Source organism: Carassius gibelio, chromosome B2 (assembly GCF_023724105.1).
Source record: "Carassius gibelio isolate Cgi1373 ecotype wild population from Czech Republic chromosome B2, carGib1.2-hapl.c, whole genome shotgun sequence".
NCBI classification, from domain to species: domain Eukaryota; kingdom Metazoa; phylum Chordata; class Actinopteri; order Cypriniformes; family Cyprinidae; genus Carassius; species Carassius gibelio.
In genome coordinates, this window is record NC_068397.1 from 30253154 (window position 1) to 30278167 (window position 25014).

A 25014-nucleotide genomic window follows, 5' to 3' on the forward strand; every position below is an offset into this window, starting at 1 on the left:
GAAAATCTCTGGAGAGACCTGAATGGCTGTCCACCGATGGTCCCCATCCAACCTGAGCGAGCTTGAGAGGATTTGCAAAGAAGAATGGCAGGAAATCCCCAAATCCAGGTGTGCAAAGCTCCTTGCATCACACCCAAAAAGATTTGAGGCTGTAATTACTGTCCAAGGTGCTTCAACTAAGTACTAAATCTAAATATGATACTTATGTAAAAATGTGATTATTGCAGTTTTTTTTTTTATACATTTAAAGACATTTCTAAAATAGTTTAAACTCTGTCATTATGAGTGTAGATTAATGAATGCTTTTTTTTCATGCTACAATTAACAACAAAAATTGAAAAAAGTATACTTTCAGAATGGACTGTATGATATGTACAGAAAGTAAAAGTCGTGAAAAAGTTAATTGGCCATTGTTAGAAAAAAATGTTTTTCTAACAATGCTTTATTGCCAGGTATGTTTATACATACGAGGAATTTGTTTTCGTGACATACGCTCTGCAGTGCAACAAAATGACAGCGACAGAACAAAAAAACAATAAAAGAATAAAAAATACAAATACAGTGATGACATCTCAATGCTGACATCTCTCAACATATGTAACCAAATTCATTTTGAAATCAAAATATGTCCAACAGTATGATAACGTAATTGTTTTACTGCACTTTGTAAGAAAGGAAGGTTTGTAGTGTCTCTTTAGGGTTACATCAGCAGCACAAATGTCTGTAATGATGAACGGATCTTCACTCTCTAATCACTAGAGGACGAGAGTCGCAATGATGCTGCAGTTCCGCTTCTGTCCGCTGGACGACGCGCGCGAGTCTCTTCAAAACCCCGCCAGCGGCAGCGCTCGCGAACAGAGCGGCGGGACATCAAAGACAAAGTGGTTACAAAGTAACGGTCGCGGCGCGTCATCAAAGTCGCTGCGGGAAGAATCAGAACGCGGGGCGTGACAGCCGACGGGTTTCCCGCGAGTCCGGACTCTTACTGAACCACAGCAAAGACAAACGCGGGGAAAAGAGGAGCTGACCCGGTCATCGCGTCCAGTTTCTGCGGCTGCTGCTGATGCATTCGCGGGCTGAATGCACATATATGCCATGTTCACAGTATAGAAAGACTCCAGACGCGGATTACCGAACCCATATATCCTATAGATCATACAGGCTGTAAACCGTTGCTCCAGAACAGGAACAAGAGTTTGACATCCTGTGTGTTTACACGACATGGGGTAAGAGTCTCTGTTCTCATTCATAAGAACTTAAAAGACTTTAACTAAAGCGAAAATGAAGTCAGAACTTAAAAAGAGTTAAATACTGCAGGTGTGCTACAATAAAGATGTCATTAAGCTATCTGAAAACTGTTAATATGCTTCGAAGAGAATATTTAGTTATTTAACTGTGGAGATACTCGTTGTAAATTTGTGTATTTGTCACAGTATGATATGCTATAATGCATGCAAGCAACATTCGATTGCATACAAATTATCATTATACATGCAGTTTTTTTCCAACTCGTTTTGAAAGTGACCTGAGAAAGCTAAAAGGTGGTTATAGTGCATGGTGCCCAGAATCACACTTTGCATGCATTTAACATCTAGATCTTGATGTAGACAATCAAGTTCACGGACATGTTTATCAAATACATTTCTTTGTATTTCAAAATTATTTATAATTAACAATAAATAAACTCATAAACACATATTATTTAATAAAAACAATGAATAGCTATATTTATTTATTATTTGCATAATTTATATTTAGTCATATATTTTAAGGTTTTGCTTAATTACATTATTTCATGTTCAGGAAGACAACAATCAGCTACAACCTTGACCTAAATATGCCATTAATTTTCTTAATACTTCCAAAGCATATTTAAACTGTATCTGTGGGGTGGATTCATGTTTTTATGTTTTCTTTCTTTTATTTCTAATGGCAGAAAAAGACCCTCATCTGTCCAGTAAGAATGTTTTCGTTGAACAGAGAGAGGTAAGTCGTGATTTAATGTCTTTATCAGATCCTGAGACCCTCGACTGAGGCGTTTTTAATAAATACACCGATATTTAGGCCACATCTGATACATTGATCCATTTTTAATATGATCGCTAACAACAATTTGAAAGAATCTCCTGGCAGCCCCTTATTTTTAATTAGTAAATTTATCAAATGAATAATTTAATAAATTTTCTTTATTTTTATAGTGCATTATATAATACAGATTGTTGCAAATGCACTTATAAAAATCACTTTGTAAAATGGACAGAGCACCTGATGACCCATTTATCCTGCTCTTAGTGAGACACATTATGCAGGAATTATGACTGTATAGATGAAAGGAGATTTTTTTTCTCTTACTGTATTAATCCCTTGTAGAAATGACATACAACATGAAAAAAAGGTTGTGGGATATTGTTTATGAAACAGCCAGCATTATTGTGCTTTTTTTAGTTGCCATGACGACTGTACAGTTATATGCTCTGTGTCTATCTCAGTTTGCTGGATGCTTTATGGATGATCATAAAGCTGTTTTGGCCTTCAGGAGGCCTGTAAGGGGTTAAATCATTAAAGTAGTGATGCTGCAGTTAATTATTTCAGTAAGGTGTGATGCTGTCAGGTCAGAATAAGCCTGGCCGAATTTCTACATTCAAACTGGATTGTCCTTCAAACGATCCCTCTTTGTTTTAAAGTAATATAGTTCAACCAAAAATGAACATTTGTGAAAATTTGCAGATTATTCAAGATCTAGATGAGTTTGTTTCTTCATCAGGTTTGGAGAAAATAGCATTGCATCAGTGTCTCATTAAAGGATGCTCTGCAGTGAATGGGTGCCGTCAGAATGAGAGTCTGATAAAAACATCACAATAATCCACAGCACTCCAGTCCATCAGCTAACATCTGGAGAAGACAAAAGATGAATCACATCTAGCATTAAGTTTATTTAACTAAAATACTATTGCATAATAACGCTTCCTCCATTGAAAAAGTGTTCTGGTCTGAATCAGGAGAGAAATCTGCACCGTTCACAAGCCAAAAAAGTCCAAAAGATCTCTAAACAAATAAGATTTTGATGTGAGAGACAACATGAGATGGACTTTTTTCACTTGAGGGAGCATTATTATGGGTTGTGGATTATATTTAAGTAAAAAAAAACTATCTTGATGGATTTGTTTCTTAGTTAAATAAACTTAATGCTGGATTGTGATGTTTTTATCAGCTGTTTGGACTCTCATTCTGACGGCACCCATTCACTGCAGAGCATCCATTGATGAGACACTGATGCAATGCTACATTTCTCCAAATCCAAATCTCAGAATAATTCTTTTAAATTTCAGTATATGAAATCATATCTCCATGCTCGTTAAGCACAGGGAAATATTATGTAGTGATTTAGTGTCTTTCTGTAAATACGACGTATAGAAGAAAGATGCAGTAGAAGATTAGTTTCCTAGTAATTGCTTCGTTGCATAAACAGTTCTGGAAAAAGGCAATTAGAGCTGAAATGCAAATGGACAGCTTGAGGGTTCAGTGATCTCTAAACACTCACACACACACACACACACACACACACACCAGTGTAGAATATAACAGTGAACAGCTAAAGTTCTCTTGGCGGTTAGACTTGTGTTTCGAGGTTACTTCTGGTTAACACTGATTTATTTTTCTAATCAGTTACATTGCTGCAAGGTTAATATTAAGTTGCATTTAGAACCATTTTATTGGCATTATGTGATGTCTGGTGAATCATATATTTACTGAATCTGTTCAACAGGAATTGAGGTGATGGTAAAAGTGTGTTTATACAGTTTGGGTTTGGTAACATACATTTTTTAAGAAATATCTTTCTGCTTATCAAGGCTGCATTTATTTGATTACAAATACAGGAAAATTTTAAAATATTATTATAATTTAAATGAACAGTTTTCTATGTAAATATGTTAAAATGTAAATAATTGCTGTATTTCCAGCATCATTCCTCCAGTCTTCAGTGTCACACAATCTTTCAGAAATCAGAATAATATGCTGATTTGCTGCTCAATAAACATTTCTGATTATTATCAATGTTGAACACCGTTGTGCTGCCCGGTGTTTTTGTGGAAACGGTGATAGATTTTATTTTTCAGGATTCCCAGATGAATAGAAAGTTCAAAAGACAGCAATTTATGTCTTCACTCTCACTTGATTAATTTAATGCAATTTAAATGAATAAAAGTATTAAATGTATTTAAAAATGTTAGACTCGAAAAAATTAACAGTAGCATAGTGTATTACAATAATGCTCAAGGTTCATTTGTTTATGATTATATGAGCAGAAATGTGTAAGAAACTGTCTGTTCAGTCTGAAACACATTTGCTGAAGCGATGCAAACCGTATTGAAGGTCTGAGTCGAGGAAAGTGAGCTGCTGGTTTGGAGTGTGTGTGTGTGTGTGTGTGTGTGTTGGGTATGGATTGAAACATCTGTAGACATGCAGAAGCAATAGACCGATACTTCAGTGATCTAGCTAAAAATCACCAGCCTCTGTGTTGAATATTTAAATGCAAATAATTCTCAAACAAGTGCTTTTTTATGATATTTAAATGCTTTTATTCAAAGCAGCTTACAATATTGGAAAAAAAGCTATTAATCAAAGAGCAACAATATTCATGATATACAATGAGAGGTTTATTATGATTAAAAAAATGAGCTTTTAATTAAGATTCAAAACCTGATCAATACAAATCCAGACAAATTTTATGTATAATAGATACAATTTAATGCAATTAAGTGATCGAAAATGAACTAATTAACTAAACGGTTTTACTATATGTTGTATTAAATCATTTTTTATTTTTCATTTGCTTTGGAATTCATTTTATATATATATGAAAATGATAGATTGATAGATGGATAGATTTATATTTAATAAATGCTGTTCTTTTGAACTTTATTCATCTGTGAATCCTGAAAAACAGTTTTCACAAAATTATTGTGCAGCACGACTGTTTTCAACATTAATAATAATCAGAAATGTTTCTCAAGCAGTACATCAGCATATTAGACTGATTTCTGAGGAACATGTGACACTAAAGACTGGAGGAATGATGCTGAAAATACAGCGGAGCATCACAGAAATAAATTACAGTTTAACAGAGTTAAAAAACAGCTGTTTTACATTGTAGTAATATTTCAAAATTTTTACTGTATTTTTTGGTCTAATAAATGCAACCTTGGTGATCAGAAGAGACTCCTTTCAATTTTTTATTTTTTTGTATTTAATGTAGAAATTAATACAGTTAAAATATATATATATATATATATATATTTTTTTTTTTGTGAACTGAATTGGTTGAAAAAAAAAATTTCAATGACTGATGGTGATTTTGTGGCATCTAATATGTAGCAAATTTGTTAGTAAATGTGCTAAACAAACAAAAAAAGAGTTACATTTAAAAATTAAATTTTATTATACAGCATTATTGCTCAAAAAAGTTTTTGAAAAGAGAAAAAGGAAGTGGGGAGAATAATGCCCCAAATAGCCAGATATATGTGATATTTAGTTTGATTCTGAGGCCTGTGACGTGAGAAAGACGTGTTCGTCTGCAGGAGCTCACGCTTTGAGTCTGGTGCTGAATGGATCGGTTCGTGCTGACTTCATTCCTCACGTCTGCTCTCAGCGTGTATTTCATACAATCATAAAATCAGCGTTCACTCGTGACTCACGGCTCTTCTGTAATAAATGACACGCTGACGGGAGAATAATGAAGGCTTTCCTCAAATGAGCTCCAGGACCGTTTCAACTTCTTCTGTGGTCACACACACACACCTCAAACACTGCTTTTAGACATCGTTCATATTCTCAGATGAGTCCGAGGGCGAAACCGCCAGCAGACGTTAGATTTATGCAGCAGCTTGTAATGTGACTGACAGATGAGATGTGGATGCTAATAGTCATATCCGTGTTCATTTCTGGAAAGGGCAAGATAGGAAGAGGATCATCTTTCTGCTCTTCCTGCTCCTGATGCGTTGCATTAGATTATTTTACTTTTCTGAAATCAAATCCTAGATTCTCTTCCGGATTGTTTCACACAATGATCTGGTCAATTTTTAACTGCTGTATATTCAATATATTATATGTTTAATAATGTTTTTTCTAGTGTTGTCAAACGATTAATTGCGATTAATCGCATCCAAAATTTTGTTTACATAATATGCGTGTAGTGTGTATGGTATGTATACACACACATGCATGTATTTAATGCATGCATGTATTATGTATTTAATTTAATTTTTAATTTAATTTAAATTTAATTTATTTAAGAAAAGTATAATATGTTTATATATTAAATAAATTTATATATAATATAAATGGACTGGTTTTGATATGCTTTTTTTCAATAGGAATTAGCTATGTATTTAATTAATTTTTTTATGATGCTGTGTGTGTGTAGAAAATTGTGCCAATTAAAATATACATATATATATATATATATATATATATATATATATTTTTTTTTTTTTTTTTTTTATTATTGGCACATTTTTGTACGCACACACAGCATCATAAAAAATAAATAAGATATATCATTTCTGAATGATATATATATATATATATATATATATATATATATATATATATATATATATATATATAATTTAAATAATATTATTAATAATAACAAACATGTGTGCGTGTGTATATATATATATTATATATATATATATATATATATATATATATATATATATATATATATATATATATATATATATATATTATATATATATATATATTAGTAATAATAGAATTTAACTGATATATTATTTAATTATAATTAATTTGATAATCATAGTAAATTCACACTAAAAATAAATAAATAGGCCTACAGTGCAGAATCTGAAATGTATCTTTTTATTATCAAGTTTTTTTTAGTGTTTATCATTATTTCTGAATCTTTGTGTATTTCCAGGTGTAGGTTTTAAATGGCAGATTTCTGAGTTTGAGTCTGAGCTGAATTCTGTCGTGTTGTTTTCTGTGTGTGTGTGTGTGTGTGTGTGTTGCAGGGAGCAGCCCTTCTTCAGCACTCGAGCTCATGTGTTCCAGATCGATCCCGCCACCAAACGCAACTGGATCCCGGCCAGCAAGCACGCGGTCACCGTCTCCTTCTTCTACGACGCTAACAGACACGCCTGCCGCATCATCAGTGTGGGCGGGACCAAGGTGAGCCAGCGGCTTCTGCGCTCTACAGCTCCCATCTGGCCTTTCGGAAATCTTCTCTTTATCTTGCATTATAATAAAATAATCAGATACAGAGTTAGCAGCATTTACATTTATGCATATAGTGTATGAGACCTGTTTTATTATTTAATTACAATACGGATTGTTTCAGAGCAACTTTACATGAATTAATAAGCACTGATTTTGTAAAATGTATCAACTATTAAACAAATTCAGTGTAGAGCTGCTTTAATACAAAAAAATAGTGTCATAATTCAGTAACAGTGTCAGTGTTGCAAAGGTTATTAATTCTGAAACAAACCAGGGTTATTTTAATTAACTAAAATTAAAACCATAAAAAAGTGTTCGTTTAAAATAAAATAAATGTAATTTATAAAAAAAAAAAAGAATTTAGTAAGTTTTCATTTAAATTATATATATATATATATATATATAGAGAGAGAGAGAGAGAGAGAGAGAGAGAGATAAATAAATTATGAATATATTATTTTATATATAAAATATACAAAATGATCAAGATATGATTGAAAACTAATAGAATCTCAGTGATACTAAATAACATTGAAACAGATTCAGTTTCAGATGTAATGCTCTGCAGAAGTTATTATTCAGCTCAGTCCAGTTCTATAATCCTTTGCAAATTATGAAAATAATGTGATGAAACTGCTGAATACTATTTTGACATTTGAAACTTTTTATAATAATTAATGAGTCAAGTAGAAAGTTGTAGGTGATGTCAGTTAATTTTTATTCACACTTGAAATGGAAATTTAATGGAGTGCGTTGCGTAGTGTGAAACTGTATTGCACTTAATGTGCTTTGGTGGTTTATTGCTCATTATTCAGTGCATGTGCTACTGTTCTCATGTTGCACAGACCTCACTCTAGCAGCGTGCCGTAGGTTTTGCAGAAAGCCTCTCGTGTTTCTCATCAGTGCAACATGCCAGGAAATCCATCTCTGTCAGCTACAAGCTTTCAGATGCTGATTATTGAGATAGAGCTTAATGATATACTCCCCGCGAGAGGATCTACACTGGAGTGAAGGTTAAGAGCTCAACACCTGATATCAGAGCCCTGAGTGCAGGAAAAACCATGCATGACTTGCATCCTGTTGGGATAATCGATACTCGATGATGGAGTGAATCAGAGCTGTCTAACCGATCGACCAGAGAAGATTGAAGATTGTTCTGGTCAAGCACCGCCCACTTAGACTGCCTCTGATTGACAAGTGAAGTGACCAATAACAGCTTGTTTTGCTTTTATGTGCTGTTCAGGTTCATATAGAAGCTTGTTTCTGACACACACGCAACACAGACAAAAAAAGGTCATTGAAACTTTATCTCACAGTTCCATAAACATAGAATTGTATTTTATTTTACATGATACTTTGATGCACAGAAAGTTCAAAAGAACAGCTTTTAATTTAAAATCGAAATCTTTTGTAACATTATAAATCTTTTTGCTGTCACTTCTGATCAATTCAATGCATCCTTTATTAATAAATTCCCCAAACTCTTGAGCAGCAGTGTTTGTGTTTCTGAAGAAACTTCTGATTGATTGAATGATGAACACACACACACTCTGGAACACACACACACACACACACATTCCAAATGTTTAGCTTTTTTAATATTGCTCTGTGAATGCAGTGTGGTTCATGGCTGTGTTATTTGGATGTTTATCAGAAGCAGAAACTTCTCAGTGAGTCTGAAAATGAAAAGATGCTCAATCATATCCCAGGCATTTGTTTGGCTAAGGAATATAGAGCTGTTTTGTATCTTGATACTCATGAATGTTCCAGAGTTTCCTTTAGTCTGATGGAAAATACAATAATATTGTTGAATATTATTACAATTTCAAATAGCTGTTTTATCGATGAATGTATTATAAAATGTAATTTATTTCTGTGAACTTTCAGCATCATTACTCCAGTCTTCAGTGTCACATGATCTTCAGAAATCCCTCGGTGTATTTTTCCCGTAATAAACAAACACATCTCTGATCTGTTGCCCGTTTCGGCTTCATCTTCTCGCACTATGATATCAGCGTCTCATGAATGGAGCAGATTGTTCTGAACGAAGCCTGTAAATCTCAGTTGTTGCTGGATTACTGGAGAGTCTCTGCTTCATCCAACACCTCGAACTGACCCACATTGGGATTCAGGATGACCTCACTGTCACGAGTCCAGTGCAGCTGTAAAACTGCAATATGATTATATAAACACCTTCTAACTTCTTTATATACACTCAATACTGTCCCAAACAGCACAACATAATAACAGCAGTTTGCATAAACTTGCATAAATAATGTTTACAGTACCTTTCAGGTATTCTTGCACATGTTGTGTAAGCGTTTCATGATTTTATGATTTCTTTACTTTAACTTAAAGGGACAGTCCATCCAAAAATGTAAGTTATCATGTTTTACTCACTTTCATGCTGTTCCAAATCTGTAGGAGTTTCTTTCTTCTGTTAAACACAAAAAAACACGCTATTTTAAAGAATGTTGGTAACCAAACAGTTGATGGTAGCCATTGACTTTTCTCCTACCATGGAAGTCAATGGGTACCGTCAACTATTTAATTGTTTCACAATTAATATTCTGGTTTTGTGTTCTTTTAAATACGTGCTTATTGAGAATTTTCTGAGATTGATGTCCTCTCTTTTGTCAGGCGATCATCAACAGCATAATCAGCCACAACATGACGTTCACGAAGACATCTCAGAAGTTCGGTCAGTGGGCGGACAGCAGAGCGAACACCGTCTATGGCCTCGGATTCGCCACGGAGCAGCAGCTGCACCAGGTGTGAATGTCAGGACACAAATCTCTTTAAACGAGATCTCTTCTTGTTATATTTCTATGTCAAATCTGATTTGGCTTTTTTTCACTGGCTTGCAACGAAAGGCTTAATAAAAAATGTACATGTTTGTTCTTTTTCACATTTCCTGGGTTGGATTGATGCACTGGGGACCCTTTCATATCACTTAAACACGGGAAGAGTCATGATGTGTGACCTTTTTAATGGCATTTATTGAGAAATGACACAATGCATTGTCTCTGTGCAAGCACATGAATGCAAATGCTTCAAATAAAATTAATAATGTAGTTGCATCATCTCTTCTGTAATACAGCACTGTGTGTTGTTGTTGCAGTTTGCGGAGCGTTTTAAAGAGGTGAAGGAAGCTGCGCGTCTGGCCAGAGAGAAATCACAGGACAAGATGGAGCTGAGCACCGCGGCTCTCAGCATCGCAGCACCTCAGGTGTGACATCAGTTATTTAGCATACAGTATGTATTCATATACAACACTTGAACAGGTTGTGCAAGCACTACTGTGCCTATGTCCTGCGTCATCTGCCGTTGCATAGAGGAAGTTACCCAAACTGTTTATATTGTTATAAATATGGATTTTGTTTTTTACAAAAATGCTTTATTTGACAACTTTTTGACTGTAACTCTGATTGGATTTGTCTGAAAGAAGAAGGGATGCCTTGAGGCTGAGGAAACATGGGGTAGTTTTCATTTTTTGGGTGAACTAACCCTTTAAACAATATTGCCTTTTACACTCAGTTTGCTTATAATCCAGAGTGACGCCTGAAATCAGGGATTTTAGGCTTGATTTGGACTGTCGTCAAAGATTTAAGAGTTACTCATTCATACAAACCATAGTTTAGTCTTCCTGTTTCCTGAGAACGAGACAATTCAAGAGCTGCAAACACACTGACTGAGAGAATTTAACAGGCATTCAAGTTTGTCATTTTTTAATGTCTTTTATTTTTCTGCAATCTGCAGTTTTGATAACATTGATTTTAATATCATGTTTGAAGGGTTTCACTGTAATAGCTATGAAATAAGAATTTTGTGATTATTAAAAGATTGCATCTTTTGTATATATTAAGTTCTGTTTATAAGCATTAAAGCAATGATACATTAGTGTTACATTTACTCTAAACCACTAGAACATTCTGACTTTGATTTAGTTTTTGAATCTTTTTGCTTGACACAACACGTTCCTTGTCTAAAAGATGACAGGTAGATTTGTAGAAGTGTGTGTGCAGCATGTAAAATGACGGGACTGATTATATCTCTCATGGTTTTCTCTCACTGCTTTCAATCGGGATGCCTTCAGTTCTCTCAGGTGAGTATTAAACCGCTGCTGTTGATGTAGTAAAGGGGGTTTGTGCTTCATCACACACACACACACACACACACACACCACTCCACAATCAGCCCTGGAGCATCATCTGCCACTGCAGGAACTAAACCAGGTCACTTTCACACGAGACCTTCACCAGAAACCAGTCATATTTCACACCTGGCTGTGAATGATGCAGTAAATGACCAAGTGGAAATAATGGTTAACAATCACAACTGAAAGCTGGTTTATTTGCAATGATAGAATTCTGCTAATTGTGGTGAATTTGTACTGTAATTATTTCATGTTTTATACTCTAGAAGCAATGCTAATATTTAGAATTGTGCCTAGTAATCACACATTGGGATTGCAATGCACTATTGCAGTTATAACAATATTAGTTTCCTGTGACAGGATTTCTGTCATGATGAAAAACATTTTAAAATAAGAGTATTTAGTTCGCAATACAGTATGTGCAAAAAAGTTCAGTAGTATTTACTGGGACACACGGATGGCATGGATGATTTATTTCTATGACTGTAAACATAGTGTTAATTTTTTGTTTGTTTAAAGGAGTTACCTTGATGTCTGACGAAGACTGAGCTGTCGGTGTGTGTCTGGGTTCATCTGATAAGTGTGTGTGTGTGTGTGTGTGTGTTGTAGGACTTGTGTGACGAGCTGCAGTCTCCTCCAGTGATGTGTGTGAACGGACCGGAGGACAAGCTCTTCCGGAGCCAGAGCGCTGACATCACTCTGTCCTCAGAGAAGGAGCGCATCAAGAAGATGCTCTCAGAGGGGTAAGACGTCCGACTGCACAGCCACCTTCACACATTTAGTGTAACAGCCATTTATCACACTATAATGGGCCTTTCCTGCATGAAGGAGCCTATGAAATGCCCCTAAATTCAGCTTTCTGACCACCAACAATTACATGTGAGTTGTTGTAGCAACTGCATAGCAACCGCCTCCAGCACACTTGCATCTTGGCGCCAAATTTCATCGACATTTCTGCATTTTGGGTTCGGCTGAATCAGTTCTGAAGAGCTGAAATCATTCAACAAAGCAATGATATTTAATTGGAGCCAGAAATAAACTTGAATGAACGTCGAAAGGCTCTAAAAGAAGAAGACATGTATAATCTTTCATGCAACCAGTTATACAAATATTTATATTTTATTTTATTTCAGCTTTGTTTAAATAAAAAAAAATCTTTTAGTAGATAATAACCGTGGTTGGTCAATATCATAAAATGACCTTTGACACCTGGGAATGCACATTATTTATGTGATCATTTTGAATTTAATAAACATTAATTAGATTATTCATTTTTGGTTTCTACGTTGCTCTTGTTTAACCCATTAAATGTCCCCCTTGTACATCATTTAGATAAATAAATGCAGGGAATTTTCACATGCTAGGAGTATCTGATTGATACTCAATCGCTCTTAATAATAACTCTAAAGGTGCTCAAAATGTTTTCAAGCGATGCCATAGAAGAAGTGTTTTTAGTTCCACTAAGAACCATCTCTTTCTCAGCTTTCTGGCATCTGAAGAACCTTCTTTCGCCACAAAGAAGCTTCTGTTAAACAGATGTTAAAGGTTCTTTAATGAACCATTTAGACGGAAAGCGTTCTTCTGTGACATCACAGTGAAGCAGCTTTATTTTTAAGAGTGTGCATGCTTGCATTAAGAGATGAAACAGTATTGAGTGAAGTTGTGAGGGAAAGTGGGCAGAATGGCTGGGTTGTGTGTGTTTCAGCTCGATCTGTGAGATCAATCTGGAGGCCGAGCTCTTCAGCTTACAGGACAGTAACGCTAAACTGGTGGCGGCGCTACATGAGGCTAACGCTAACGTGGAGCAGTGGAAGAAACAGCTGGCGGCGTATCAGGAGGAGACGGACCGGTTACGAGATCAGGTGAAAATATACAAACCATACGATGTGGAACAGGCTGAAGAAGAAAACAAATCATTAGATTCACAAAGATTCGTTCAGAGAAAGTCTTGGTTGATTATCTGCAGCTCTGTTCTGAAGCGGTGATATACTACTATAGTTTTTGTTCATATTTTGAATTAGATCACATTCATTTTAATTAAAGTTGTTCATTTTTAGTATAAAAATAGCTTTTATTAATTTGAATTGATATGTTTTGGTGACTTCAAGTAAAAATGAGAAATGTTGCATTGGCAACCAGCTGAATTTTTTTTTATATTTTTTGTTTTATTTCAGTCAATGTTTATTTTAAGTAATCTTATTTTTTATTTTAGTGCATTTGGTTTTGGTTATTTTAGGACTTAAACTGATAAAAATGGAAAATGTTGCATTATTTGTTATTATATATGTTTATATCAAGTAGTTTTATTTTATTTTTTAAATTATAACTATAATAAAATGTTTTAGTTAACTATAATAATGTTTTGGAGCAACAGGACAAAGTTAATACACACAAATCCAAAATGAGACTGATATGATACATATTTATTATGTGTAAATATATAAAAGTATTGTAGTATTGGCTGCTAGTTGATAGTGTGAAATAAATGGTTTTCCTTTAAACATAGAATTGAAACATGAATTTATAATAGACTAAAAGACAAAAATGCTTATTTCACATTATTTACTCGAAATATTGAAAGCAAGATGCCAATAACTGTGATTCATTTTATTACACTTTACTTCTTTTATTGTTTTTTATTATTTTTATTACCTCTTATGCTTTTTTATGGTTACTTTATTATTTTGTATTACATGTTATTTTACTAATAATATTGAATTATTGAATATATGTTTTGCATGAAATTATTTTATCAATAATAAAAAAAAAAAATATATATATATATATATATATATATATATATATATATATATATATATATATATATATATATATATATATATATATATATATATTTGAATTATATATATATATATATATATATATATATATATATATATATAGTTTTTCTTTACGAATCTTGCCATTATTGTATTAATAATTTTAATAGTTTTAAAAATGTTTTTGTTAATATAAATTGTATTCACATTTGAATAATAATTAAAATATATTTCTGTAACATAAAAAAATAAAAAATAAATAAGTAAATAAAAAAATTTGCTTGATCAATTAGAGGGATTTAAGGAGGAAAGTGAGACTCAAAAGCACAAAACTTGCAGAAGAGCTGATGTCCGTGGATCTGAAGTGGCCCTGGATCTCTCTGCGTCTCTGAGCTCAGAGAAGGGGACCAGGTGCTGGAAAATGGTTCATGTCTCACGGGACTCGAGAAGAGAGAGAGAGAGAGAGAGAGAGAGAGAGAGAGAGGGATGTGGGGTGGTTTGTGGGACAGCAATATCCTACTTTCTATGGCCTAGTTAGGAGAACTGAAATATCACCGGGGAGAGACTTTTTTGCACTTTACATGGTTAAAAATAATCCGGTCTCTCTTAAGGCCCTCGGAGTACCAGAGACCTTTAGGAGCTGCTCCGCTTTCTCCTGAGCGTGTGTGTGTGTGGGTGTGTGTGTGTGTGTGAGAGAGAGAGAAAGAGAGAGAGAGCGAGAGAGAGAGAAGTGAGTGTGAGTGTGTTTGAGAGAGTGTGTGTGTGAGAGAAAGAGAGTGTGTGTGTGTGTGTGTGAGAGAGAGAGAGAGAGAGAGAGAGAGAGTGTGTGTGTGTGTGTGTGTGTGAGAGAGAGAGAGAGAGAGAGAGTGTGTGTGTGTGTGTGTGTGTGTGTGTGTGTGTGTGTGAGAGAGAGAGAGAGAGAGAGAGAGAGAGTGTGTGAGAGAGAGAGAGAGTGTGTGTGTGTGAGAGAGAGAAAGAGAGAAAGAGCGAGAGAGAGAGAGAAGTGAGAGTGTGTGTGTTTGAGAGAGTGTGTGTGTGAGAGAAAGAGAGTGTGTGTGTGTGTGTGTGTGTGTGTGAGAGAGAGAGAGAGAGTAAAATAAAATAATTCTAATAATATCTAAAATAGTAATTCAATAATATAAATGTTTTTTAATAATTGATTGGTTAAATTAATTATTTATTATTATTATTAGTCAGGATGGCAATATATATATATATATATATATATATATATATATATATATATATATATATATATATATATATATATATATATAGCATTTTTATATTTGTTTTATTAATAATTACAATAACTTAATCATACATTTAAAAAAAATAGAAAAAGTGTGCATTTTTTATATATGTATTAATAAAAATAATAAATATTAATTAAAATTACATGATTTTTATTAACGATTTTTTCAAATTATTTTATTGATTAAAAATGGTCAATATTTTATTAATAATATTTTCTTTATTTACATTTCAATAATAATTTAGCTTTAAAATGCAATTTTTTTTAAACGGTGATAATAATCAGAAATGTTACTTGAATCATTATTCTGATTTCTGAAGATCATGTGACACTGGAGACTGGAGGAATGATGCTGAAAATACAGCGGAGCATCACAGAAATAAATTACACTTTAACAGATATTCACATAGAAAACAGTTATTTTAAATTGTAATAATATTTCAGAATATTACATTTTTTACTTTATTTGTGATCAAATAAATGCAGCTTAGGTCACTTATTTCAAAACTTTGAATGACTTTTATGTACAAATAGGACAAATATCTGTATAATAATTGTTTGCTTTAAATTTTTTTAAATATTAATAATAGTTTAGTATTAAAATGAAATGTTTCTGTCATCATATTGTTTCAAATGCATTGCTGTAACATCTCACTCAAGCTGTTAACAGTTAAAATGAACATTAAAATATTAGGTAAAATTGAAGAATCATTTTGGAATTTGATCTTGACTCAATGAATCAAATCAGTCTGAATCATGAGGATCAACATATATAGTTCATTTTTTATTTTATTATTTTTATTTGTTGTTCATGTGAAAGATCATGTGTGCAATCAAACTTTGTTCTTTGTTCTGCTGTAAGTCATCTAAATGATTTGACATATTGTTGGGGTAATATTAATCAAACCGGTTGTGTTTTAAGGACTTTTGCGGATGGCAGATGTGTATGTGAGCGTGCTCTGTTAATTACAGGCATCGTCAGTGACAGACCAGTTATTGTGTGTCTGTAGGTGACAGATCTGGAGGCTCAAGGCGCTCAGGGACCCAGCGACATGATGAAAGACGAGCTCACTCAGTCCCTGGAGGAGCTGGAGAACCTGCTGAAGGCAAAGGACGAGGTGAGGGCGCGCACACACACACACACACACACACACTACTCCTCAAACTCCTGCGTCTGACACACTAAACACAGTGAGGATCGCTGGATTATTGCATTTCAGGAGATCCGTATTCTTCAGAGTAAGAAGTCCAACTTCCACGAGCTGAAGCAGGAGAGAGAAGAAGCCATTCACAGACTGCAGGTGCATGCTTTACACCTATAAAATCCTACAGTTCTGACGTATTAATAATTACATTTATCACTGAAATTGCATAAATAAAATGATTGCACATTTTTCTAACATTATTATTATTATTATTATGATTATTATTATTATAAAATAATTCTTTTTTTTTAACTAAAAATATTTATATTTTAATATGAGTTTTATATTATATAAAGAATTTTGCATTTTATACGGAGTTGTTCTTTTAGATTATTTAATTAAAATAATATTAACTTAAATTATTTTAATGATTATTTCACTTAAATTGTGATGTGATCCAACTCGATAATAACAAGTCAGTTAATTAATTTATAATTAATGCATTATTATTATTATTAAGTAAAACAAATTAATGATATTTTATATTTTTGATCATTACAAATCGACATGCATTTCTGTAACATTAAACTCTAGCTTGAATGACTGTTGTGTAAAAGTCAAATGAATTTTAGAAACACTAAAAGATGACGGAAAACAACATCGGAGCTGTAGAAAGATTGACTGTTAACGCTGTTATTGCTTAATTTGAATATTTTGCATTAAATTACTATTTGAATAAGTTAAATTATTATTAAAATAATCCACAGGAGTAGATAAAAAATTAAAAATGATTTAAAAGATCACGTAAAAACTATTGCTAATCATGTTAACTCTTATATTTAAAGAGTTAATTTGCTAAAAAAAAACGGATAATTCTTGGGTTATTTAAATTAGGCTAAAAAATATAATAAAAATCACAGCTAATTTACACAATATGACAGAATAAAAACATGATTGCATATAAAAAAAACATCTTTTTTTATCTGTTTTTGCAGATAAACTCTTAAAATCATTTCTTCCTCATGCAGCACTTCAATATGCAACAGCTTTGTTTATTTGACACTGAGAGTTTATTGCATTCATTGTGTGTGAGTGTGTTTCAGGAGCTGGAGATGCGTAACGTTGAGTTGGAGCGGCGCGTGCAGAACGCCGAACAGAACCTGACGTCTGCGCTGGAGGATCGCGAGCGCGCCGAGAACGAGGTGCAGAGGGTCGCTCAGATCCTCGACGTCAAGATCTTTGACCTCAACGACCTTCGGCAGAGTCTGGTCCAGCTGATCAGTAAATAGTGCCACGTGAGAGACGGATGCTCCGGGATTAAAGTGTTCCTCAGCTTATAAAGACCTGAATGAATCAGCCGTTCGAATGAATCAATTGAAAGAATGATTCAGTCAGTGACTTAGCGCCACCTGCTGGCGGATGTAGTTTTAACATATGATTTCAGGTGTTTAAATCATTTAATATTTCTCTATTCAAAATGTTATATTTAAAATATTAACCTCCACATGAATCTATGAATTCAATTGCACACATGCCATCTTTGAGCCATGAAAATGATGCCATTATAAAGTATAAATAAAATATTACTGTATATCACTTTAAGGAGGAACATGTTATCACGTATTAGGAAGGCTGATTTTTTTATCAGAAATTGTAATTATTGGTCAGAAGGTGCTCTTAAATTTTTACATTAGGAGGGCAAGCGCTCCTGACTGAAATTGTATGCTAAAAATGAAGCTAAATCCTCCAGCAGGTGGCAGCAAGTCACTGAATCGATCACCGAATCATTCATTCAAGTGATTCGTTCGAACGACTGAATCATTAGCGTGCGAATCAGTGTTTCTGAACTGATGGAACACTTTATTCTCTGTTCACTCTCTCTGCTTTCTCTTTCATCTTGAATTTGCACTGAAAAGCTCTTTCTGTTTCAGTTTAGCAATAACTTTGGTGTTGTTACAGTACGCTTTATTTTTGATACAGAAACACTAGTACTGTGGATCACAAGTATGTTTTTTTCTTAATTTTTTCTTTCAGTTCATGCATCATGAAAAATAGGGCTGAAAAAAATGTATTCACAAATGCATCATGAACAATTCTGGATTTATTCACACACACACACACACACACACACACACACACACACACACAAATTAATATAATGCTTTTTCTTTCCTTTTCTTTTTTTTCAATAATTTGAAATTATTATTTTAATAGTAAATATCATATAGTTATAACAATTTAATATTTTAATAATTAAAATATGCATATAATTTGTAATCATTTTAAAAATTGCTAATTTCTGAAACATTAAACTTGAGCATGAATGGCTGTTGTGTAAAAAAAATCAAGTGAATTTTTACTTGCACTTTAAAAGATTAGGTTAAAAAATAAAATCAAACAAATTCATAGCAAAGACTGTATAGTGGCTCAAACACCTGGAACTATTCAGAGATTTATGAGTGGAAAGTCAGTTTAGACCATTTTAGAAAGTCACGAATGAGCTTTTGTGCTGTAGAGTTTGTTCCTGATTCAGTTTCTCAGCTGGGAGTGAGTGGAAACCAAAGACCAGCTTGAATGTGGCACTAAACGCCTCTAAATGTTCATAAATGCTTAGTTTAGACGACAGCATTGATATAAAACATTTAATAGCTGCATTGGTGAAATATATGAGTAAGTAGAATTCAACAGTTCTGTTATGGTAGAACATTAAGATCCCTTAAAAGGGAATTTCTATTTAAGAATAGCTGTAGTTCTTCATTGAGGAATGCAGTCAATGTGCTTGAATGCATCTGGTGTAGTTGCTTTGTGCAGCTCTAAAGCTTCAAACTTTCATTTGATTAAAGGAGGGATTCAGGCTAAAATGAAAATGTGCTGAAAATGTCCATCCAAGATGTGCATGAGTTTGTTTCTTCGTCAGGTTTGGAGAAATGTAGCATTGCATCAGTGTCTCATCAATGGATGCTGTGCAGTGAATGGGTGCCGTCAGAATGAGAGTCTGATAAAAACATCCCAATAATCCACAGCACTCCAGTGCAAAACACAGTTGTATAGACATTGATCACTGTAGGTTTTATTTTTTCTGAAGTTAATTTATATATTTTTGGCATTTTTATCTTTTACCCTGTCTTTATATATATATATATATATATTCTCTTTTTTTAATCTATATTCAGTTCTAATTTTATATTATGGTTTTAATTAAATACTATATAGTTAACCTATTTAAAACATTACTAAATTGTTAGTTAAAATGTTTAAATTGTAATAATTTAGTTAAAAAATTACAGTGTAGAAGTGTGTGTGTGTGCATTAAAATGCATTGAATTGCTAATGTGATCCATTGTAAAAAAATAAAAAAAAATGTTTGATTTAATTTTTTTTCCCAATAGATTTTTAAAATGTTTTTTTTATTATTATTTTTTAATGCAAAAAAAAAAAAAAAAACGAGAAAAAAAGCTATATTATGGATTATGGAGCCGGTAGCAATTGTCTAAAAATTTAAAATTATCTTAATACTGCATTTGTTTCAGCTTTAGTCTTCTTCAGATGTTCACTGATGGACTGGAGTGCTGTGGATTATTGTGATGTTTTTAATCAGACTCTCATTCTGACGGCACCCATTCACTGCAGAGCATCCATTGATGAGACACTGATGCAGTGCTACATTTCTCCAAACCTGATTTTTTAGCAAATGTTCTTTCTTGGCTGAACTCTTTCTTTAAGTCAAAGGCTGTAATGGTTGTACAGCTGTTTATTGGATGTTGCATTATACAGTATCTTTATTATAGCACAAGAAACTGCAGTATTTGAAGTGCCAACAGCCTGTTTTTATGTGTTCTCTCAATCCAAAGGGATCGGCACGGACCGCACGAGCCATGTTTGTATTTGTGTGCTGTATACATATATAGGATCAAATAAACAGATGTTTACTTTTATATTTCTTCTCCTCTCTTCATGCAGTACTTGAGTGTGTTACTGCTTTGTATAATCGACGATGAGAGCATGCGTGATTTGATTTGGAGAAAGTGGCAAGAACTCTTTTCAAGGACAAACGTTTCTGCTCGTGAGTGATCCAGCGTTTTACTGTGATCCGAGAGCTTTCTTGCAAACCTGCTGAATAAATCTGTTTTACATTGATTTAACTGTGTGGTTTATTGCATTTACATGTGCACAAAACATCCTGGAAAAGTAATATTTAAACCAATGGTAACATCAGACTGATTTAAATGTGCATAGCTTTAAATATTATATGTGCTTAAAATGCATTTTAAAACTTGTGAATTCTTAGTTTTAAAAGTCCGTACTTTATAAGTTGTTCTGTGCACAAGTAAATAAATAAAGGCAAAATTAGTATTGAAGACATTTAACGTTTCAAGTGTTTCATTTCAACTTAAATGCATTGTTTAAAGTCCATAAATTCAGAATTCATTTAAAAATAACTGAGTTTGAAGATTCAACTTCATACCATGCTTCTCTTTTACATTTTAATTCTTCTCACTTAGAAAATGTTTAATAGACAATCTGATATTAGTAGCTATTATTATTAGATATTAAGCTTGCAAAATTAGTTTTATATTGAATAAGCATTGGTTTCGTATGAGTTGCTTAATAAATGCCCGAGCAAAACTAGAAAACAGACTAAAATGTTTCGTTAAAAACTTTTTTTGGTAACACTTTAGTTTTAAAGTTCATACTTTTTTAATCTTAAGATTTGTAGTATTCTTAAAATTACATTTATACACTTTTTTTTAATCTTTCATACTATATGAAATGCTATGAAATGTTTACATGCAAGATATACATAAAAAATAAAAACTTTTAATAGACAATTTTATTTTAACAACAGGTTTGGCTTAAAATATTTTGCACTTTTAAAAATAAATGCAAAATATTTATTTTTAAAATTGTTAGATTCGATATATAGCTTTACTGCCTCTGCAAAGAAGAATTTCACAATGCCTGGTTTGAAATGTACATGAAATCGTTTTACAAAACCTTTTACCAATAAAACGAATTAAATCGGATACACTTGAAAAAAATGTCCTCGGCGAAGTATGAAGACACAAAATGGTTGTTGGGCATCTCTAAGATTTATTTTTTACACAGAAGGAAAAGAACATGAAAGTACAACAGCTGGCAAATGAAGAGACAAACTCCAGGAAACCGTTTTCAACCATTTATTTGAAAGACGACGCTCCTGAAACACAGAGACGCTCCAGTCTACTTCAGCTTCTTCTTGGGACGCAGGTTGTTGGTGTGGCCGCACTTCTTCTTGCGGCAGTTGACGGCACGTGGATGCAGACGAGCGTAACACCTGAGAACATGGCTTTATCATCATTACACTCTCAACACAACACCATCAGACACACACGACCTACACCAGACGTCAGCAGTGAAGCGTGCGCTCTTACTTGCGGCAGATCATCTTCTCACAGTTGTATTTCTGTGCCAGCTGTCTGAGGGACGGCTCGATGATGCCTCCTCTGAGACGCAGCACCAGGTGAAGCGTGGACTCTGACAGAAACCACACACATCCGCCCAGTAAACACAGGAGCACGTGACATGAGAGCGGCTTTCTGTTTAAAGACAGTTTTCACACACCTTTCTGAATGTTGTAGTCTGAAAGCGTGCGGCCGTCTTCCAACTGTTTGCCAGCGAAGATCAGACGCTGCTGGTCAGGAGGGATACCTGAGGATAATAAACACATGCTAGTGCTCGGAACAATATTTATATACAACACACACACATTGCAACACATTTAAGACTTCCACGCCTCTCAAAGACATGTTAAGGCTGTGGAAGTGTAAATGAAGCGTGAAAGCCTGTTCTCTGCTGAGGTTCATACACACCCTCCTTGTCCTGGATCTTGGCCTTCACATTCTCGATGGTGTCGCTGGGCTCGACCTCGAGGGTGATGGTCTTACCGGTCAAAGTCTTCACAAAGATCTGCATCTTACCACTGTCACACAGAAGAAAAGAGACAATCAAGATCACTCAGAGCCAATGAGAGCATCAAACACCGGCTGGTGAGCAGCATCTGTCACGTGCACAGGATGATCAGAGGAACAGAAGCAGCAAAAATGCTGCAGTACGATATTTTTGACATTTCTAAGTTAGTTGTTTTCACTTATACCATGTTTCAGTAACAAATCAGTATCTGCAATACAATGATACTTCCATGATTTTGGCAATGCGCCATATTAATAACTTAAGATACAATAGAATTGCCATATATCCTGATATATACGGATATATAGATATAATTATAATTGAATGATAGCAAAAACACCCATTAGTAATCATCAGCATCTAACGTTACTGCGCGTCACATATCAGTTTTATGATATTCAAACGCTGACAGGGACACGTATTGCAACAAAATATAGCTAACTTAAGCAGAATAATATATATATATATATAAAAAAAACCATGCATGTATTGTAGGTTTCTGTCGCTTTACTGTGTGTTTGTTGTCTTTTTCTATCAGTTTCTCTCACACGCATGGCAGAAGCGGCCATGACACTCCATCACGACATAATCAACTTCAAACCACACAAACGCGTCTAAATCCAGCGCATAACCAGCTTTAATCGCTCCTTTCGTGAACGTACACATCTCATGTACACATACGCACAAACATAAATGTGAATAAGGAGAGAAAAGACGTTAAAACTAGATAAAAGCGCGGACAGTAATCCTCACCTCGCAGTCGCTGCTGATGCAGGCGGAAAAAGAACGACGCGTTCCTCGCGCGTGAAGATCGCGTGTATTTGAGCGTAAGAGCGGCTTTACTGCCGCCTGCAGGAGCGGAGCGGAACCGCAGCGCGCTGCTGTCACAAAGCGTGTTTTCAAACCCAATACAAACATTTTTCTTCAGAATCAGAGTTAAAGCTCGTAAAATAAGGTCTGTGCTAATTTTGTATAAATGCATGAGCTGTTATTTATTATGTGTTTACTGTGATCTTGGTGACGTTTAGTGTCTGCTGTATACATATGTATGTCTGATATTATTAAATATTATTTAATACGTAGAATGAAATGTAGCATTAAAACTGTAGTTTGATTTGTCACAATTTAAAATGTAATATTTATAATAATAATATACACACACATACATATATATATCATTATATTATTAAGATTATTTTATTATTAAACCTTAAATGTACAATTAAATGTGTGAATTCATAATTTACAAATTAATATTTACATGAATATTTATACATTTAGAATATTTTTTCATATGTATATTAACACATGTATATATAAAATACAATTAATTGTAATAATGCTTATATTATTATATATTATATACAATATTAATACATATACAGTGTTGTAATTACTAAATTATAAATTAAAATATTTTTCAAATGTATGTATATTTTTTAATAAATACATTTTTAATTATAAAATATCTTTATTACACATGATTTGCGATTTGTTTAAATAATTTACAATTTTATAATTTTATATAAATAATAAATAATTATTTTATCAAGTAAAATATTTATACAGAGAAAACGACAAGGCAAGATATTTCACAATATATTCATAAATTCTACCAGAGGACATTAAAACATATTCAAAATGAAATCGACAGCTATATTTACAAAACAAATCATTTGTTTCAAATATTTTCATCATACAAGTGCACAATAAATACAGAGTATTTTCAGTATTTTACATTCAGAAGTTATTTATAGTCCATTTATTACAGACTGAACATTACTGATATGGGTTTGCACTCTTGAGCTGAATGCACACGTCAGCAAGTCTTTTTATTTCTATTCAGTTCTACTGTTTTAGTAGTGATTTTTGAGATGCGACTAAATAAAGAGACATTGCTTGATCTGCCTCTCCCTCATAAGTGCTTGAGCTAGTTACTGGAGTGTAAATGAGAGTAAAGTGTGTTCTTGTGTCTCTGTTTCTGATCATCTCAGCACGGATGAAGGAGTAACACGTCTCAGAGCCGCTATCTGGCTTTGGGTAGTCTTCTGTTCGCATCAGCTTTCTGATTGGTCAAGTTATTTAAGACACAGCTGGAGCTCAGCATCGCCAGCCTGGAGTCCAGAACCACCTTCCTCTTCCTCCAGGAAGAACGATCTTCCTCTTCCTCGTTCTCTTCCTCCTCTGGTTCACTCTCAACATCGCTGCGCTCGTCCTTGTCCAGCTGGAGCAGAGGAGGTCAAAGTCAGACTGAGACACACATCTTTGGGTTTGTTTGAATTAATCAAATATGTGTCAGTCGAATTATTGATCACAATGTGCAATGCTTTTGAAATTAGTCCATGTGGTAAATAAGTTCCTCTGAGCACATATCACTCATTTTTGTAACTGAAATACACAAAATAAAATGCAAACATGAAAAAACTAAATGTTAAAATTTTAACGAAAATGAGAAATGTGTTAATTGACATTCTGATCTTAATAAAA

General features: G+C 33.7%; 3 protein-coding genes across 4 annotated transcripts in view; 1 reads left to right on the forward strand and 2 right to left on the reverse strand.

Moving 5' to 3' along the window:
* Window positions 1–831: 831 nt before the first annotated feature.
* Window positions 832–20216, forward strand: LOC127950476 (homer protein homolog 3-like). The gene is made up of 10 exons (XM_052547554.1): window positions 832–1226; window positions 1937–1986; window positions 7038–7194; window positions 9883–10014; window positions 10364–10471; window positions 12008–12141; window positions 13104–13260; window positions 16444–16551; window positions 16654–16734; window positions 17682–20216. The coding sequence occupies exons 2-10, from the start codon at window positions 1964–1966 to the stop codon at window positions 17865–17867; spliced, it is 1086 nt and encodes a 361-aa protein (XP_052403514.1). The 5' UTR covers window positions 832–1226; window positions 1937–1963; the 3' UTR covers window positions 17868–20216.
* A 1527-nt stretch (window positions 20217–21743) lies between these two features.
* Window positions 21744–23337, reverse strand: LOC127950365 (ubiquitin-60S ribosomal protein L40). Its single transcript, XM_052547362.1, has 5 exons — window positions 23281–23337; window positions 22428–22537; window positions 22180–22266; window positions 21990–22092; window positions 21744–21892 (listed from the first exon to the last, which is right to left on the reverse strand). The coding sequence occupies exons 2-5, from the start codon at window positions 22528–22530 to the stop codon at window positions 21799–21801; spliced, it is 387 nt and encodes a 128-aa protein (XP_052403322.1). The 5' UTR covers window positions 22531–22537; window positions 23281–23337; the 3' UTR covers window positions 21744–21798.
* A 776-nt stretch (window positions 23338–24113) lies between these two features.
* Window positions 24114–25014, reverse strand: part of LOC127950578 (ceramide synthase 2-like) — a 13865-nt gene continuing 12964 nt past the window's right edge. For both annotated transcript variants that reach the window (XM_052547717.1, XM_052547718.1), the window contains exon 12: window positions 24114–24751. In XM_052547717.1, coding sequence (XP_052403677.1) covers window positions 24554–24751 — 198 coding nt within the window. In that variant the 3' untranslated portion in view covers window positions 24114–24553. The remainder of the gene's footprint in view (window positions 24752–25014) is intronic.

What these genes read in the sequence shown, in the direction of transcription:
- LOC127950365 (XM_052547362.1), bottom strand. Translation starts at nt 22,530, where the DNA reads ATGCAGATCTTTGTGAAGACTTTGACCGGTAAGACCATCACCCTCGAG. An exon ending in CAAGATCCAGGACAAGGAGG is followed by an intron (nt 22,267 to 22,427) that starts GTGTGTATGAAC and finishes TATTATCCTCAG; the next exon opens with GTATCCCTCCTGACCAGCAG. An exon ending in AGACTACAACATTCAGAAAG is followed by an intron (nt 22,093 to 22,179) that starts GTGTGTGAAAAC and finishes GGTTTCTGTCAG; the next exon opens with AGTCCACGCTTCACCTGGTG.
- LOC127950476 (XM_052547554.1), top strand. Translation starts at nt 1,964, where the DNA reads ATGTTTTCGTTGAACAGAGAGAG. An exon ending in AAGAAGATGCTCTCAGAGGG is followed by an intron (nt 12,142 to 13,103) that starts GTAAGACGTCCG and finishes TGTGTGTTTCAG; the next exon opens with CTCGATCTGTGAGATCAATC. An exon ending in TGCTGAAGGCAAAGGACGAG is followed by an intron (nt 16,552 to 16,653) that starts GTGAGGGCGCGC and finishes ATTGCATTTCAG; the next exon opens with GAGATCCGTATTCTTCAGAG.